This window comes from Brachycentrus maculatus, unplaced genomic scaffold, assembly GCF_059751285.1.
Source record: "Brachycentrus maculatus isolate JH-2025_06_01 unplaced genomic scaffold, ASM5975128v1 h1tg000055l, whole genome shotgun sequence".
NCBI lineage: Eukaryota > Metazoa > Arthropoda > Insecta > Trichoptera > Brachycentridae > Brachycentrus > Brachycentrus maculatus.
Window position 1 is genome coordinate 2800318 of NW_028280809.1, and position 17642 is coordinate 2817959.

Genomic DNA, 17642 nt, shown 5'->3' on the forward strand with positions numbered 1-17642 from the left:
AGTTACTATGCTAGAAATACTGCGATTTGAACAAATAATTGAACTATTCAAAAGTAAAATGTGATCGATAATTTATGAACACTGTTTTTGGATATTAGATTTCTTCTGCGCAGGGAAAATATCTCTCGAAGTTTAGTTAAACTAAATATATTGTAGTCGTACAGGAGAAAGTGACCAACTTACAAAACGTAAAATGTTGAGGAGGGCCATGTAAGTCACTTTTGCTTGGCAAAAAAAAATAAACATCAATACAGTTAGTCATTTTTAACAAGTCAATATATTATACTTCCATGTTTAAAATCCTTTGGGATTTTATTCAGGGCAATATTAAGCTATTAAGATGTCAAATAGTCAATGATCACATTTTTTTTTTAAATGCACTTGGTCACTTTCTCCTGTACGACTACGATATGCAACCTATACAAAATCGACTAACAAGTAAATTCTGCTCGCTTAATGACCACCTTATTTTTACGCCATATGCATAATACTGCAAATCAAACAAATTGCCTACTTAATTGACGAAATCTGGTATTGAGAAGAACAGAGCAGGGCTGTAAGAAATTTTAGAATTTTTTTTTTTTTTATGTTATGTAAAATATGTATTTTGTTTGTATCAATTAATTTCATATTGTTGATTAACGCTGAAACATAAAAATGTATCTATTCGAAGAATATCACACAACTTACTTTTCGTGAAAACAAAATTGGTATATATAATGTACTTGGTTTTTCTCATTTCTCTTTGCGTATTTTTGTAACATTAATTTTTGTAATATTACAACTAATTGTAAGATATAAATGTTCACTTAATTCTAAATATCAATGCATAACTAATTAAAGAAAAAAAAACATAATATGAAATGAAAAATTTTGCACAACCCTGAAGGAATCCAAAATATATCTGCTACTGCTACCCGAAGGAATCCAAAATATATCTGCTACTTTTATAAATCATGATGTCAGATCCAATGAATCCAATACTTTTCGCTAGAGTACCGAAAGCCGATATATCAAATTTTGGAAGAGTTAAGTTTGTGATTTTTCCTTAATTTCTTTTTATGCATAATTATTAAATAGAAATAGCTTCCTACCTCATGATTGTGAAAGTGTTCCTTGATTGAGTTAAGATCGTCGTTCAGTTTGGGGTGAGAAGTCAGCCTGTCTTCAGCTTCAAGCAGCCAAGTCAAGACCTCCTCCAGAGCCAAACCATAACCGCCGAGTTCTGTAGAGGCATTGGTAGCCAGGGATAAGGGTCTGCTAGGAGGTGGCTGAAAAATAATAAAAACTTCAGAAACACATTAAATTTTATACAAACCAGAATTAAGGCATACATATATACCAGTGGCGGTCGGTGACTTTTTGTAGAAGGGATGCTGGACATCAAATGTTTATACTCGTACTTACTACGTACTAGATATCAAATATGCCATCTAGACGCCATCTCCATAAATCCAAAACTCAATAACTACAGATACAAAATATCATCAATTCCTATACCTATTAATATGAGTTCCTTGCAAATAGATAGCTGTAATAACCCAAACTCTAAACATGCGCCGATTTATTGAAATTTTCCATTAATGGAGCAAAAGATCCACATATATAAGAGTTCGGCCTTTTTTTATGTGTCCTGCCGGATCCCCCCGACGTTGACGATCACTTGTGAGAAACCTTGTCTGTCCTGGGCAGCACCAAACAGCTCCTCCATACCGAATGTTCCGAAGCCAGGAAAGCTGCCTTCTTCCAACCCCTCTGCGACCCTCTTCCCTTTTATGACCAGTTGTAGGATGGCATACTTTTCACCTCTCATTATGTGACCAAAATACGAAGTTTTACGGAGCTTGATTGTTGAAAATTCTCTCTGTGCATTAGCTCTATGCAGTACTTCAACATTACTTATCATGTCAGTCCAGGATATTCTCAACATCCTTCGGTGGATCCAAATTTCAAAAGCCTCCAAGCGACTGATGATATTAACCTTGAGGGTCCATACCTCGACACCATTGAGTAAAACTGACCACACATAACATTTGATCATTCTTTGCTTCAGATTTATACTACAGAGAAGATTTTTCATTTTTTTAGAGTTCCTTACCTATAACTTAACCTAATCTCTAAACTTGCACCAATTCATGGAACTTTCCCATTAACGGAGGAAAAGATCTATGAACAAAAGAGTTTCTTACCTCTAAGGTTGTAGGTGATCCTAGAGGACTCATATTGTCCGAGTGTACAGACATGTCGATATCTCCCACGTCTTCTCCCGAGTGTGGAAGTGATTGGAACATGCACATCACGTACATCATGATGGACTTCTTATCAGGAACGGAAGTGTTCACATCTGGAATGTGAAATATGAAGAATTACTTAAAACATTTCATAAAAAATACAAAATGGGGAATGTTTTGTTCTATCGATTTTTTAAAGAATAACCTGCAGAGACTTGAATTTTAGATGTTTTTCTGCGGGTAAGATAGTGAGGATAAGGAAGGTAAATGTGAAGAATACATCACAAACACACAGGCTAACTGAACATAAATCATACTTAAATTTATATCAAAATTGGCAGGAATTGAACCCGCGACACCAGTTTCGGAGTCGAGCGTCTACGTCATGGCGCCTGTGAAAGTAAAGTGAAGGATTAAACTGTGGGTATTAACCCTTCACACTCAGAGCATTTTTTCTCATAACTGATCAGTGAAAATACGACGTTTTTCTACCTTTAAAATAAATATTTTGGTTCCCTAATTTTGGGTCACTCTGTCTGGCAATTTGTATGTCCATGTCAATTAAGATTAACTGTCTGATCTGAAATATTTTTTGTCAGAATATACTTGGGTGATCAGAAATCAATGATTAAACTTATACCTGCGCCGGGCTAGACATTGTGGCCCACGGAGCTGCCTACTAGAATCATACAGGCCAGAATGTCTGGCCTACAGAGTGGTAAGAGTCAAAATAGCTATTGACAAGTCACATCCCTTAAATTTTGCAAAAATCTTATTTAAAGGTCCGATTTAAATTTTCAATGTGTTTCTAACCTTCCGGGTCCAAGAGTCTATCGATTCCCAGATGCTCCTGAGCCACCCGGAATGCATGTTCTAGTCTGGCGTTAGGGTGTTTCTTGGCAATGCCTGAGAAGTCGAATAGATGTGGTCTCCAGCGATGGATCAGGGCATTGAAGGCCAGGCCATCTGACCACGATGTAGAGAAATTCTTGATGTCCACACCAGCATAGTTCTAGAATGGCAACAATAAAAAAATTTCAGATCATTGAGAAAAAAATCACAAAATATTTACATGTGCCAAAGTCAAAATTCATGAGCAAAATTATTTTTAATAAACTATAAACCATGTCCGTCTTCGCGTCCAACTCCGTAGTGTAATGGTTGGCGTATTTAGTTACTGTGCTGAAGGTCCTAGGTTCGATTCCCAAGGGGGGTGAAAATATATATTAATGATCTGTACAATGTTTTTTGACGTCTCTCGCACTTTACCAAAAGTAAACAAATAGAACGCTTATAAGAGTCTCCCACTCTCTACCAACAGTACGTAATGAGGCTTTTAAGCATTTCCCGCAAACAATGTGCTAATGCGTACCAAGTCCTAACAAGATTCATTTTTAAATCGAACCTGTGTCACGTACAATGTTATGCTTAATGAAATAAACGTCAATAATGTTGCTTTTAAAACGTTCAATAGAAATATTGTTGATGTCTTTTTTAGTATTTGACTATTTGATTTTTTTTTTAATAATGGGTAGAATTGGTGAATGTTACACATGTGTAAAGTGTTCACTCAAACCAGCTTATGACGGTCGTCAGCCCCGTAAATGCCCAGACTTCCATATTCTTCTTCATCTTTGATGAGATGTCAAAAAATAATATGAAAATAACTCCTGTAATTGGAGATAATCCAGACATTGTGAACAAGTATTTGAACACACTCAAAATGTTGTATTTGATTAAGATTGATAAAGTTATATAAGTTATAATATTATATAGTTATACTTATGTACACCAGTGTTTTTTTTTTCTAGATTACTTTTGAGTGAAAACCTGAGATTGGAATTTTATTATATTTTGTAAATATTCTATTGGTTTTCCAATAAATAAATAAATCAATCAAGTTTAATCTATGATGTGTAAATGTGTGTGACGGTCACCTTGGAGTTCTGCCTGCACCAGGCGAGCAGCGTCTTCTCCAGATTGGTCTGCTGCAGCTCCGACATGAGGTCCTTGAGATGGTAGTGGACCTGCCAGTGCAGAATGATGCTCCACACCAGCCCGAGGATCAGCTTGGGGTTGCCGTCCACGATGTCGTTACTGCTGATGTTCACCAACTTCACGTTGTTCTGCTCCAGGATGGACAGAGCGTTGCTGACGTTGTTCAGGTGATGAACTCGCATCTTCCCTCGCTCTCGTTTCTTCAGTGAACAAAAATCACAAAAAAACAGATCTAAGTACCTTCTTCTTTTAAACGTATAACTCATATCGCTCACTCCTTTCAACAACGTCATATATCAAAAATTGTCAATTTTCAGTTGTGCATATTTTCGGAATGCCTAGAAAATATACAATATTCCAGCAAAAGCGGCATATGTTTAACCTAATATTTACCCACTACAGGGCACAAAGTGTTGTTTTTGTATTTTGAAGAAATGGTATCGTTTAATTATATTTTTTATATATCCAAAATATTTTTCAAAAGGAAAAAAAACCTTCAGGTTTTACCTAAGAAGATCTGTTGCGCATTAAAAAGTTCAATAAGTGGCTTGATATTTATTTTTAATACATTTTATTATATTTTTAAACTATAAAAACAATCTCCTGAAAAATCAAGTTTTTTGATATATGACGTTGTTGAAAGGAGTGAGCGATATCGTACATATTTGCTAACTTTTTTCATTTTCATCTTTTTAATTTTTTTATTTCTGTTAAAATCAAATATCTGTAGTTTATATTAGCACTTTGAATCTAAAAAAAATTATGATAATATCTATTGTATTCTTACTAGTGCCCTTTATTATAACCTAAAATATAATTTATACCCACACGCAGGCCATGCCTTTGTGAGATATTTTTTTGTACCTACTTGTAATTACAATATATTGTGAAATGCATAGGAATTTTAGATAAAGAAAAAATAAAATAAAATAATCAAATAAATCGGTGATTTTCACTAGATCTATTAAAAACTTAGTAAATAAATATTGGCACATAACAACATATTTTAGAAACTTTGGGCCACAGAAATAATTGATTGAAGTAAAAAGCTAGATTTTTATGAAGTATAATTTTATTTATTGTTTAGGCAATCAATTAGTAAATAAATATTAACATATTTTATATTCAGACCCGAAAATTGAAGAATCTGTACCTTCCAAAACTAGTCATTAAAACAAATATAACTCAAATGGTAAAAAACAAGTTTTTTCATTTACAAGTATAAATTTAATTAAGTTTTATTATCTTGAAGTATGATCATGCTCTTTTGTACTAAAATGGTTAAACATAACAAATATAAGTACCGTAGAACGGGGCTACTTGAACTTTGATGTGTTACTTGAGCCCAGTACAATTTTTTTATTTAGATCTGTATTTGGTCTACAATAATGAATGTATCGACAGGATTCATTGTTTCCCTGACAGGGGACACTTATTGCCACGATACTTTCATTATTGTAGGCTAAATACAGATTTAAATCTCTTTTTTGTACTGGGCCCAAGTAACACATCAAAGATCAAGTAGCTCCGTTCTACGGTAACAAAAAAAAACAAAATCTATGCTTCATCGGAGTAAAAAAAAAAACAATCTTTTTTTTTAAGAGGTGGGTTTCTAAAATTTTTTTAAATATCATTTTATTATTTTTAAGTACAATAAATTAAAAAGTGAATAACTTACATATTGCTGAGCCGTCAGAATTTCCAATAAAGAAAGTAAATAGTCTCCATTTCTGAGGTCTAAAAATAAATCCTCGACAAGCGGCTTGTTGTTCTGAAAAAATATAAAATAATTAAAATGTCACTCCCAAATTACTGCTTTTCAGAAGCGACCCTCACCTCGGTCTAATTAGAGATTGTCTTATATTTAGGTCACTAAAAAAAAATTGTCGAAAGATTTTTTCTCATAAATTGTGGACTATCATTTGTCACCAACTTATTAAAGTGCTGTTTTTTGACAAGCAAATTTTGTAAAACAAAATTATTAAAAAATATCCTTTATTGATTTTTATATGTAAAGTATGTTTATTGAATTCGATAAATAAAATTACTCTATTATACATTTAATGAATTACCTTTATGAGTTGGGAGTTTATCCATTTGGCAAACGTTTTCTTTTGTACATCTTCTCTTTCATCTGAAAAGAAAGAAGAGGAAAAATCAATAAAAATATACAAAAATGTATGCAATTTAAAATACACCCTCTATTGAACAGAGTTTATATCCCTATTTTTTTTAAGAAAAAAAAATAACGATAAAATTATAATAAAAGTAATGAGAATTATACGGACAATACGAGTATTTTTTTGATTTTTCGCTAGACAATTTTTAGAGTATTTTAACTTTTTTTTTAATCAGTAAGTAAAATAAATAGCAAATGACTAATTTTTCACATCGTTCTTCCATTAAATCCATTATCTTTAATTTCACATTAGTAATTATACTATTTTGATTATGGTTATTTGAATGCGTAGCAAAGATCCATAATTATATTTACATAAAAAAAATAGTAAAATTATTTAAAAATAAATAACGACCATTTAAAATAAATAGCGGTCTCTTTTTAGCGATACTAGGTAAGAAAAATTTAGTTTCGTATAAAGTCTGCAAAAAACACGAGTTTATAAATAAATAGACAAATAAAACCCATTAGAAAATACCCATCTAAGTGCATAGCAAAACAAACAATGCGTTTGGAAAACATGGGAAGTGTAATGCGTAAACAGTGTCAATGTTTATTATAACCAACTATGCAGTACGCTCTTTAAAAATATGTTCACATAAATAATATTATCACGCCAGAAAATTCACATGTTACACATACGAGAAATATAGTACGAAAATGTCATAGACATCGCACGACTTTTGTGCCCTATTAATTTCTGAAATGTGTTCTTATTTTTTAGTAAAAAAAATGGAAATGTAATTTTTTAAATCGCCGAAAAGTGTTGCAATGAGGCGATTACTGAGTAAAACCTTTTAGACAACCCTCAAGAGAGCATACATTAAGACCGAAATCTCAGACGATCAAATTCAGAACGCGAACGGTTACGTTAAGAGCCGGTCGTGTTTCCGCGCGCATTTTTTTTTTAAATATACAACATACTCGTATATTGGAATTTGACTTTTTTTGCAATATACACTGAAAAAATAGTTTTTTATAATTTTTTTAAAACATCTTGTTTTGTTAACTCTTTTCTTTCCAAAACCATATATTTACGAAAAAAACTTTGAACTCCTATCCTTTCAATAACTCTTGTATTTTCAAAACCACATAAATAATTATTTCGAAGAAAACTTATTTTTTCAATACAAAAACGGTGTTTTAAGAAGAAAAAAATCTATTGCGTTAGATGTTACCACGGTTTAACGAAAATTAAGTTGCGCTTAATCGTATATTTTGCCTTCAAGGGGACCTTACAACCACGATCAATTAAAAGAATGATAAATTTTAGTGCGATTTTGATGAAATTGTGAGATGAAATGACACTTTATTTCACATTACCGCGTATCAAACAATACTGCAAGACGAAGAGGAGAGTCAGCATGGACTGTTCTAATCGTCAAGATTCGGTGATCACTAACTAGTGTAGCATCTTGGCAAAGAAAAAACTCAACGGGAATATTGCACGGACTGTGAACACGGGTATAATATTATTCACAATTATCGATATGTTATGTAGAAGTCACATGCGGTAATGTTGCGGTTCAAGAAATGTCAAGGCGCTAGGCAATCTATGGAGTGTCGGGTTGTGGTCCCGTGGTTAGTGTCGCTAAATACTACTACAATTTGATACCTATTTCTAATAATGAGCCGCTTAGGCTCACAGAAACAGTATAAAATAATAATAATAATAAAAACACAAATATTTATTTTAAAAAAAGGTGCCTGTGAAATTTATAGAAAAAACTTTATTAATTTTTAAAACGTAAATTAAATTAATTCAATCAGCAATAAATCAACAACGAATCAACTCATTAATCAAACAAATCCGGAACTACAATATATGCAAGTTTTGTTGGTTAATAAAATTGGTTTATTAGATTCAAAAATATGATTTTATTTTATTTTTCTTTTATTTAAGTTTTTATTGGTAAATACCACTTGAGGAGTTTTTAACAAGTAAAATTTAAATTTAAAGAAATAGTGGTATTAACAAGTAAAAGTGGTATTCACGAGTAAAATTTAAATTGAAATAGATTGATATTACCACAAAATGGCTGCCGAATCAACTAACGAAATTGAAAAATGAAATATTTTAGAGGAATATATGTTTTTTAAATGTTTGTCATAAGAATATAACCCTGTTCTATTTGATAATTTCTAAGAGTAGACAGACTATCATAATTTATATTTAGATAATAATTATTTTTTAATGTGCGCTTTATAAGGCATTAGAATCAAACATAAATGCCTCTTAGATTATAAATATAAATTCCAAAAGAAAATAAAACAACCTTTTTTATATTTAATTGTATTACATTTATAAAATATTAATATTTATATTACATAATTATCCTTTTCGAAGACCCACTAAGCCAGCTTATGCCGCTTATCGACGAAGTTTTCTCTGTACTACTGTTGTAGCTATAATTATCTTTTCATCTCATTTGTAAAATCGCCGGCAACACATTAAAAGAGATTCGCTCATTAATCGATGCTAAAATAAAGATACCGAGTAGATTATTAAATCAAAGATACGATTTTTCATGGTTAATAATTTTAAAATTCTAATTAAAACGACGATTTATTAAACTTGATTTTAATATTTATTCAAACGTCTCTCGTCGAAATTAAACCAAATTATCACCATTTAACACAGTGATTCCCAAAGTGGTCTATATCGACCCCCAGGGGTCTATGACAACTTGCAAGGGGTCTATGTTTTAATTTGAATTTAAAATATAAATGTATAAAACCTAACATGTGTGGTTTTTAATTTTTACTACACTTCACTAAAAATACATTTGAAGTTAATGAATTTGATAAAAATCAATCAGGTAAGGAAAGGGGTCTACGAGATAAAAGAGTTTGGGAACCTCTGATTTAACATTATCAGTTTATTTTTTCCAATTCATATGAAACAGACCGAATTTTAAATTCGAGTAAATATTTATTATTCTTCTAAAAGGGCGTGTTTTTTTAATAAAAAGTTTTTTTTTAATTAAGATTAATTTTACTAAAACTACCCTTTGAATGACTATCACGTTCACCTTGAGACGAATTAATCCTTTTTGTATATTTATTCGAAATTTAATTTTAAATGTGTGCAAGAACCAGAAATTTGATTAATCGTCAGTTTACAATATTTCACTACAACATAACTTACCTACTAAATACATATTGAATAATAATTTGTAGCATCATTCAAGATACAAATATTCGACAGTTTGTCGCTAATATATGAACATATTCAGAACTGTGAAATACATTAGAATGTAAATTAAGTGATTGATATGTACAGTATCTACTCAATGAATTAGGGCCACGCAGAATTTCACGCAATTTCTCAATTCAAACAGGAATAACTCAGAGAAAACCTTAAATAAAACAACATTGAATTTTATTTACACATGAACACTTTATTACGCTTAAATTATGCATATATTTTCATATAAATATAGTTAGTATTTAGTATTTCCACCTTTGGCAGAAATAACTGCCTCAATTCTTTTTGGCATACTTAAAATGCACTGTTTTATTATGTTTTTTATTTCTTCGTCTTCTGACCAATTATTTTGAATATTTTTTTTTTGACAGTCTACTGTCGGATTTGGAAATGAGTAAACCTTATTTTTTAACATGCTCCATACGTTTTCTATAGGATTAAGGTCCGGAGAATTTCCAGGCCAGGGGAGCAAAGGCAGATTTTTGTTAGACAAAATTTTTATTATTGATTTAGCCCGGTGGCAAGGTGCCCCATCCTGCATGAAGGTGTATGGACCTTCTGTTGGGTCGAGTGTATGGTAGAAGGGCAATAAAATTCGTTCGAGGACCTGCTTATAGGAATTTTGGTTCATTGTTCCTTCCACGAAAAACAACGGCCCAGGTAAATTGTTAATAATACATGACCATATCATTGTTGCAGGGGGGTGTTTGATAACTTTTACCACACAGGCCTCATTGTAACGTTCCATTGGTGCTCTCCTGACGAATCGACGGCTCTCTGTCACGGCTTCTAACCGGCACTCATCACTAAAGATGACCTGAAAAATAATGAAAATTTAAGTTTAATTCAAATATATAAGTTTATTTACTAAAATGATATGTTGAAAATTCAATTTAAATAAATACCTTTTTCCAATCATCTACCGAGTAATTTCGATGTAGCCTGGCCCATTTTAATCTATCCGCTTTCATTCGTGGTGTCAATTTTGGTACTTTTACAGGGCGCCTGCATTTCAGATTTACTTCGTAAAGACGTCGCCTCAGTGTTGATACCGATATATTTATACCCTCTTCTTCCAATTTTATTTTTAATGTTTTAACTGATGCACTACGGTTTTTTAACGCACTTTGAACGATTTTTCGATCAGTCCTCGGTGTTGATTTTCTAATCCTACGACAGTTCTTTCGCCGATTGCTGGAGGCGGGTGACTGATTTTTTATTGATTTTGAAATTCTGTCCACTGTTTGATGAGAAACGTTTTCTTTTTTTGAAATTTCTCTATTAGATAGTATTCCTAATTTCAGTAGCACTATAACACTAGACTTTTTTTCCTCAGAAATGTCTTTACTTTTTCCCATTTTGTCTTTTTCAAAAAAAACACTTGTGTTTACAAAAAAAATTATACTTTATGAACTAAAATTAAAAATTAAGTTTTTTTCACAAGACACGATAACTATATAACCTCTCTGAACAAAACAATAACCAGAACTCAAGAAACTTCACTAATAAATAAGATAGGACTAATTTTTGAACTTTCAACTATCTGTCTACCTGTGCTAATTAGGGACCTTTCTCAGAAAAAGGGTTTTAAATTTTGTAAAGGCTTAAATAATCCAGGTATATTTTACATATTATTGAAGGTAATATACATGATATTAGATGTCAATAGAAAACTTAAAGTATTTATGTAAAATAAATATAATAATCCAAAAGATTTCAGAGTATTCAAAAAAATAATGGGTGGCCCTAATTCATTGAGTAGATACTGTATTTATTCTTTCGACGATTGTAAAAACATTTCTGTAGGTAAATTTTAAATATTTTTCTGGAAAATCACGGCGTATTTATGTACGTGATGTATGCGAACGTTTGAGGTATTAACACGAGAAATCATTTCTAAATCATTAAAATATTTATTTTTAATATTTATTTACTTATTTATTTAAACTTCATGTACAGAAAATAAATAAGTACATTGGCGGGCTTATTGCTAAAAAGCAATATCTTCCAACCAACCAAAAACAGACTCGTGATATTGATCAAAACGTTTGATACCATATATAGCTGTTTGCAACCAGAGGGTAGATAGTACTTGAACATTAAAAAAACAACATAAGTTACAATTTTTTTTTTTTTTAAATTATTATTATTATTATATAACACAAACCATATGTGGTAAATGATCGTCAAAAACTACTGACAGAGATCTCAAAACAAAAAACCCTAAAAATATTTTTAATAAGCATTCGTAGTAAGTTATAAACTATACGGTAAGAGCATTGTTTCTGAATATCTTTTCAGTATAATAAAAAAAAATACAGTAAACCCTCCTATAATGTTAAGATAAGTACCGCGATTTTGGAGAGAACGTTAAAAAGGGTAAATGTATTTTAATTTTATCATGACTCATTTTAGTCATTTACGCTGGTTAAAATGTAAAAATTCAATTAAAAACGTTAACCGCTTATAACGTTCCCTCCGATAACGCGGTACCTATCTCAACGTTATAGGGGAGTTTACTAAAATAAAAACGGAAATTTTACGTCGGTTAAATCTGATACCCCTTCAAATCCAACAGATACTGATTGACGGTATTTTAAGACTATTGTATTGGTACATCTATAAGTGGTGTATTGTATTTTTTTATGATCTGTGACATTGGAAACTTATCCTACAAACATCGCTCAGATTAATTCATAATAATAAAATATTTTAACACAATATTTATTGCATCTTTTATTGATAATGATAAATTATATTTCAAGAGATAAGAATGTATCATTATCAATAATATTAAGATAGGTGTATTGAGATGGTTTGGGCACGTGCATCTAATGAGAACAGTAAAACTTATAAAAGTAGCATAGTTGTGAATGTTACACGTGTGTAAAGTGCTCACTTTACCACCCTATGATGGTTTGCCCTGTAAATGCCCAGGCTTCCATATTCTTATTCATAAAAATATCGCTTACTCCTTTCAAGAACGTCTTATTTTAAAAAACTTGACTTTTCAGGAGAACGTTTTTAAAGTTTAAAAATATAACACATTGTATTAAAAATAAATATCAAGCCACTTATTGAACTTTTTACTGTGCATCAGATCTTTTTAGGTAAAACCTGAAGGTTTTTTCTCCATTTGAAAAATATAAGTATATTTAAAACAATAATTAAACAATACATTTTCTTCAAAATGCAAAAACAACACTCTCTGCCCTGTAGCGGGTAAATATTAAGTTAAAAATATGCCGCTTTTCCTGGGATATAGTATATTTTCTGGGCATTCTGAAAACATACACGACTGTAAATTGACGATTTTTTATTTATGACGTTCTTGAAATGAGTGAGCGATATGTATATTGGGCCTTGACAAGGGAGAAATTATTACTCTTTTTGACATCTCAACATAGATGAGGAAGAATACGGAAGTCTGGGTATTTACAGGGCTGTCATAGGCTGGTTAAGTAATCACTTTGTACACGTGTAACATTCACCATTCTATCCATGATTTACAACAACACGTAATTTTTGTTGAGATGTCAAAAATTAATATGTAAAAACTGCCATTGTAGTTATTACTTGATTCTTTTGCAATTGAATATAGATTTCCTGTGGTATTGGAGTGTATGTCAGGACGGAAGAGTGTGGCGTTCCATCGTCTCTGCCTACCCCTGCGGGGAAATGGCGTAATGGTAGTAGTAGTAGTAGTAGTAGTAATATTATAAATTATACGAGTAACGGTTCAATCAACCTCACCTAAGATGAGAAAATACAAATTGACTTATCTCCTAGGTTAATTGAAAATAACACTGTTTTCAGATTCAAAACAAACGACAACTAGCGAATCGCCGTCATTCAACATGATAATGACGTATTGTAGAATCGTCGGTATGTACCAGTCAGCAGACAGCTACACAGTAGTTACATAATCGAGAGTGTTACGCATACAGGAAAAATATACCTACAATAATAATGCAATACACCTTGGTGTTATGTAATACTGAACTAAAGCGCGAGTTCAATGTTACATAGTAACATGAGGTCAAACGCGATAAGCGGCGGTACTATTTATTGTGAAGCGCTTTTAACTATAGGGTATTAATTTGATAGTATTTAACCCCTAACTGTAAGGATTTAATCATCTAAAACAGAACAAAAATAATGAAATATACCTTGGTATTACAATATGCTACACTGAACTAAAGCGCGAGTTCAATGTTACATTGTAACATGAGGTCAAACGCGACAAACAGTGGTACTATTTATTGTGAAGCGCTTTTAACTATAGGGTATTAATTGGATAGTATTTTAACCCCTTACTGTAAGGATTTAATCATATAAAACAGAACAAAAAAATTAAATATACCTTGGTATTACAATATGTTACACTGAACTAAAGCGCGAGTTCAATGTTACATTGCAACATGAGGTAAAACACGATAGGCGGTGGTACTATTTATTGTAAAGTGCTTACATGGTATAACTAGGGTATTAATTTGATAATCTTTTAACCTCTAACTGTGAGGATTGGACTATATAATTCAGTCAAACCCTTATCCGCATCCCAATGGTGCATAGGGCACTGCATCATATAAACGCAGTGTTATCTTGATCGTAAACACATGAAGAAAAGGCGATCAGCCCTCCGCTTCCGGTACCAGTCCAAGGTAATATTGATTAAATATAAGAGTGAAAAAATCACGTATATTTATTTGACCCCCGCTGGGAATCGAACCCGGGACTATATAAAACAGAACAAAAATAATAAAATATACCTTGGTTTTATGTAACACTGAACTAAAACGCGAGTTCAATGTTAAATTGTAATATTGGTTGGTTGAAAGATATTGCTTTATAGCAATAAGCCCGCCAATGTACACACATATTGTACAAAAAGTTCAAATAAATAAACAATATGAGGTCTAACGCGATCGGCGGTACTATTTATTATACACTTATTATTCTACGGTATTAATTTTAAAGGACATATTCTAACCCCTTACTGTAAGGCTTTGACCATATAAAACAGAATAAAAATTATGTGAAGAAAATTTAATTAACTAACTTTAATTAAATGTAACTTTGTTTAAAAATCACTATAAATATTTTATTATAACTTAATTATAATGTCTACCGGTTTCGAAGCTAACCGCTTCTTTATCAAGACTAATTAATTAATTAAGTTATAATAAAATATTCATGGTGATTTTAAAACAAAGTTACATTTTAACTATAAAATGGAAAATCACAAAGTTAGTGCTTCAAATATAAATTATAATTAACTTACCAATTATCACGCCGCTTCCTGCAGGGTTAGGCAGAGAGAAAAGAACGCCACACCATTCTGTTTTTGGAATCAATCTTCGCCTGTATGTTCCACATTCATGCAACTCCTCATACATACCCGCCGATTATTCCAACTTCTGACCTGACCACGACCAAGTATTTGAAATACTAGATCTTACCAAGTTTACCTTGGTTTTCCTCTGCTCCTATTTTTAACTACATTAGCCTCTATTTCTTGTGTTAATTTACTGTTCTATGTTTACATGAGTAAAGATAGAACAGTAAATTAACACAAAAAAATATGAGGCTAATGTAGTTAAAAATAGGAGCAGAGGAAAACCAAGGTAAACTTGGTAAGATTCCTTACCACTTTAAAAGTAAACGGAGACTGACCGGAGCATTTCGTCGTAACATCGCTCGCGGCGAGCATCAGCGAGCATCCGAAACTATGGATGGAGCGCTCGGCTCGGTGTACTGACTGCCTGAATGCTCGCATCGTAACATGTTACGTTACGACGAAATGCTCCGGTCAGTCTCCACCTTAATACCATTTACAAAGTAAACAAAGTGAACGATGATTGATAAGGAGAGTGTCATTAAAAAGGTTCATCAAATATATCAATCCGGAGCGATTTTGTTTTAAATAGGTACGTGGATTTCTTTATTTCCATCCTACAATCCGCCATACATTTTTTAATCGTTACTTCAAACAAAATATTCTTGATTTTATAGGCAATCTTAAGCCTCTTGAATTTTAATTAAGAAAACTTAAATGTCGTCACAAATATGACGTTTATTAAGACACATGGAGAGTTTAATTCTGTTATTATAAAACGCGGTTGAAACAGTGTCAAGCGGGAAAATGAAAGCCTCTCTAGTCCCTCAATCAAACCTTGTGATATGTGGGAGGCGAACTTTCGGATGAAGGGCTGACCAAGAACAAGAAACAGTATTTTTTGTTGTTGAAATTAACCAAACGAAATAATGTTTCATATTATTTTTTGACATCTCATCAAAGATGAAGAAGAATATGGAAGTCTGGGCATTTACGGGGCTGACGACCGTCATAGGCTGGTTTAAGTGATCACTTTACACACGTGTAACATTCACCAATTCTACCCATTATTGACAACCACACTACTCAAATTCTCACCAATAGATGTCTCTAGTGAAGTTCTAGTGATTCAAGAACAAGGCTTCTAAATTGGTTCATATATATACAGTATCTACTCAATGAATTAGGGCCACCCATTATTTTTTTGAATACTCTGAAATCTTTTGGATTATTATATTTATTTTACATAAATACTTTAAGTTTTCTATTGACATCTAATATCATGTATATTACCTTCAATAATATGTAAAATATACCTGGATTATTTAAGCCTTTGCAAAATTTCAAACCCTTTTTCTGAGAAAGGTCCCTAATTAGCACAGGTAGACAGATAGTTGAAAGTTCAAAAAATAGTCCTATCTCATTTATTAGTGAAGTTTCTTGAGTTCTGGCTGTTGTTTTGTTCAGAGAGGTTATATAGTTATCGTGTCTTGTGAAAAAAACTTAATTTTTAATTTTAGTTCATATAGTATAATTTTTTTTTGTAAACACAAGTATTTTTTTTGAAAAGGACAAAATGGGAAAAAGTAGAGACATTTCTGAGAAAAAAAAGTCTAGTGTTATAGTGCTACTGAAATTAGGAATACTATCTAATAGAGAAATTTCAAAAAAAGAAAACGTTTCTCGTCAAACAGTGGACAGAATTTCAAAATCAATAAAAAATCAGTCACCCGCCACCAGCAATCGGCGAAAGAACTGTCGTAGGATTAGAAAAACAACACCGAGGACTGATCGAAAAATCGTTCAAAGTGCCTTAGAAAACCGTAGTGCATCAGCAAAACATTAAAAACAAAATTGGAAGAAGAGGGTATAAATATATCGGTATCAACACTGAGGCGACGTCTTTACGAAGTAAATCTGAAATGCAGGCGCCCTGTAAAAGTACCAAAATTGACACCACGAATGAAAGCGGATCGATTAAAATGGGCCAGGCTACATCGAAATTACTCGGTAGATGATTGGAAAAAGGTATTTATTTAAATTTAATTTTCAACATATCATTTTAGTAAATAAACTTATATATTTGAATTAAACTTAAATTTTCATTATTTTTCAGGTCATCTTTAATGATGAGTGCCGGTTAGAAGCCGTGACAGAGAGCCGTCGATTCGTCAGGAGAACACCAATGGAACGTTACAATGAGGCCTGTGTGGTAAAAGTTATCAAACACCCCCCTGCAACAATGATATGGTCATGTATTATTAACAATTTACCTGGGCCGTTGTTTTTCGTGGAAGGAACAATGAACCAAAATTCCTATAAGCAGGTCCTCGAACGAATTTTATTGCCCTTCTACCATACACTCGACCCAACAGAAGGTCCATACACCTTCATGCAGGATGGGGCACCTTGCCACCGGGCTAAATCAATAATAAAATCTTTGTCTAACAAAAATCTGCCTTTGCTCCCCTGGCCTGGAAATTCTCCGGACCTTAATCCTATAGAAAACGTATGGAGCATGTTAAAAAATAAGGTATACTCATTTCCAAATCCGACAGTAGACTGTGTAAAAAAAAATATTCAAAAAATTTGGTCAGAAGACGAAGAAATAAAAAACATGATAAAACAGTGCATTTTAAGTATGCCAAAAAGAATTGAGGCAGTTATTTCTGCCAAAGGTGGAAATAC

General features: G+C 32.2%; 1 protein-coding gene across 9 annotated transcripts in view; it reads right to left on the minus strand.

Annotated features, from left to right (window-relative positions):
* Positions 1–17642, minus strand: part of Dys (Dystrophin) — a 762481-nt gene that overhangs the window by 699463 nt on the left and 45376 nt on the right. For all 9 annotated transcript variants that reach the window (XM_088278115.1, XM_088278116.1, XM_088278111.1 and 6 more), the window contains 6 exons: positions 6302–6363; positions 5908–6000; positions 4169–4429; positions 3045–3243; positions 2190–2344; positions 1095–1271 (listed from right to left, as the gene is read on the minus strand). In XM_088278115.1, coding sequence (XP_088134241.1) covers positions 1095–1271; positions 2190–2344; positions 3045–3243; positions 4169–4429; positions 5908–6000; positions 6302–6363 — 947 coding nt within the window. The remainder of the gene's footprint in view (positions 1–1094; positions 1272–2189; positions 2345–3044; positions 3244–4168; positions 4430–5907; positions 6001–6301; positions 6364–17642) is intronic.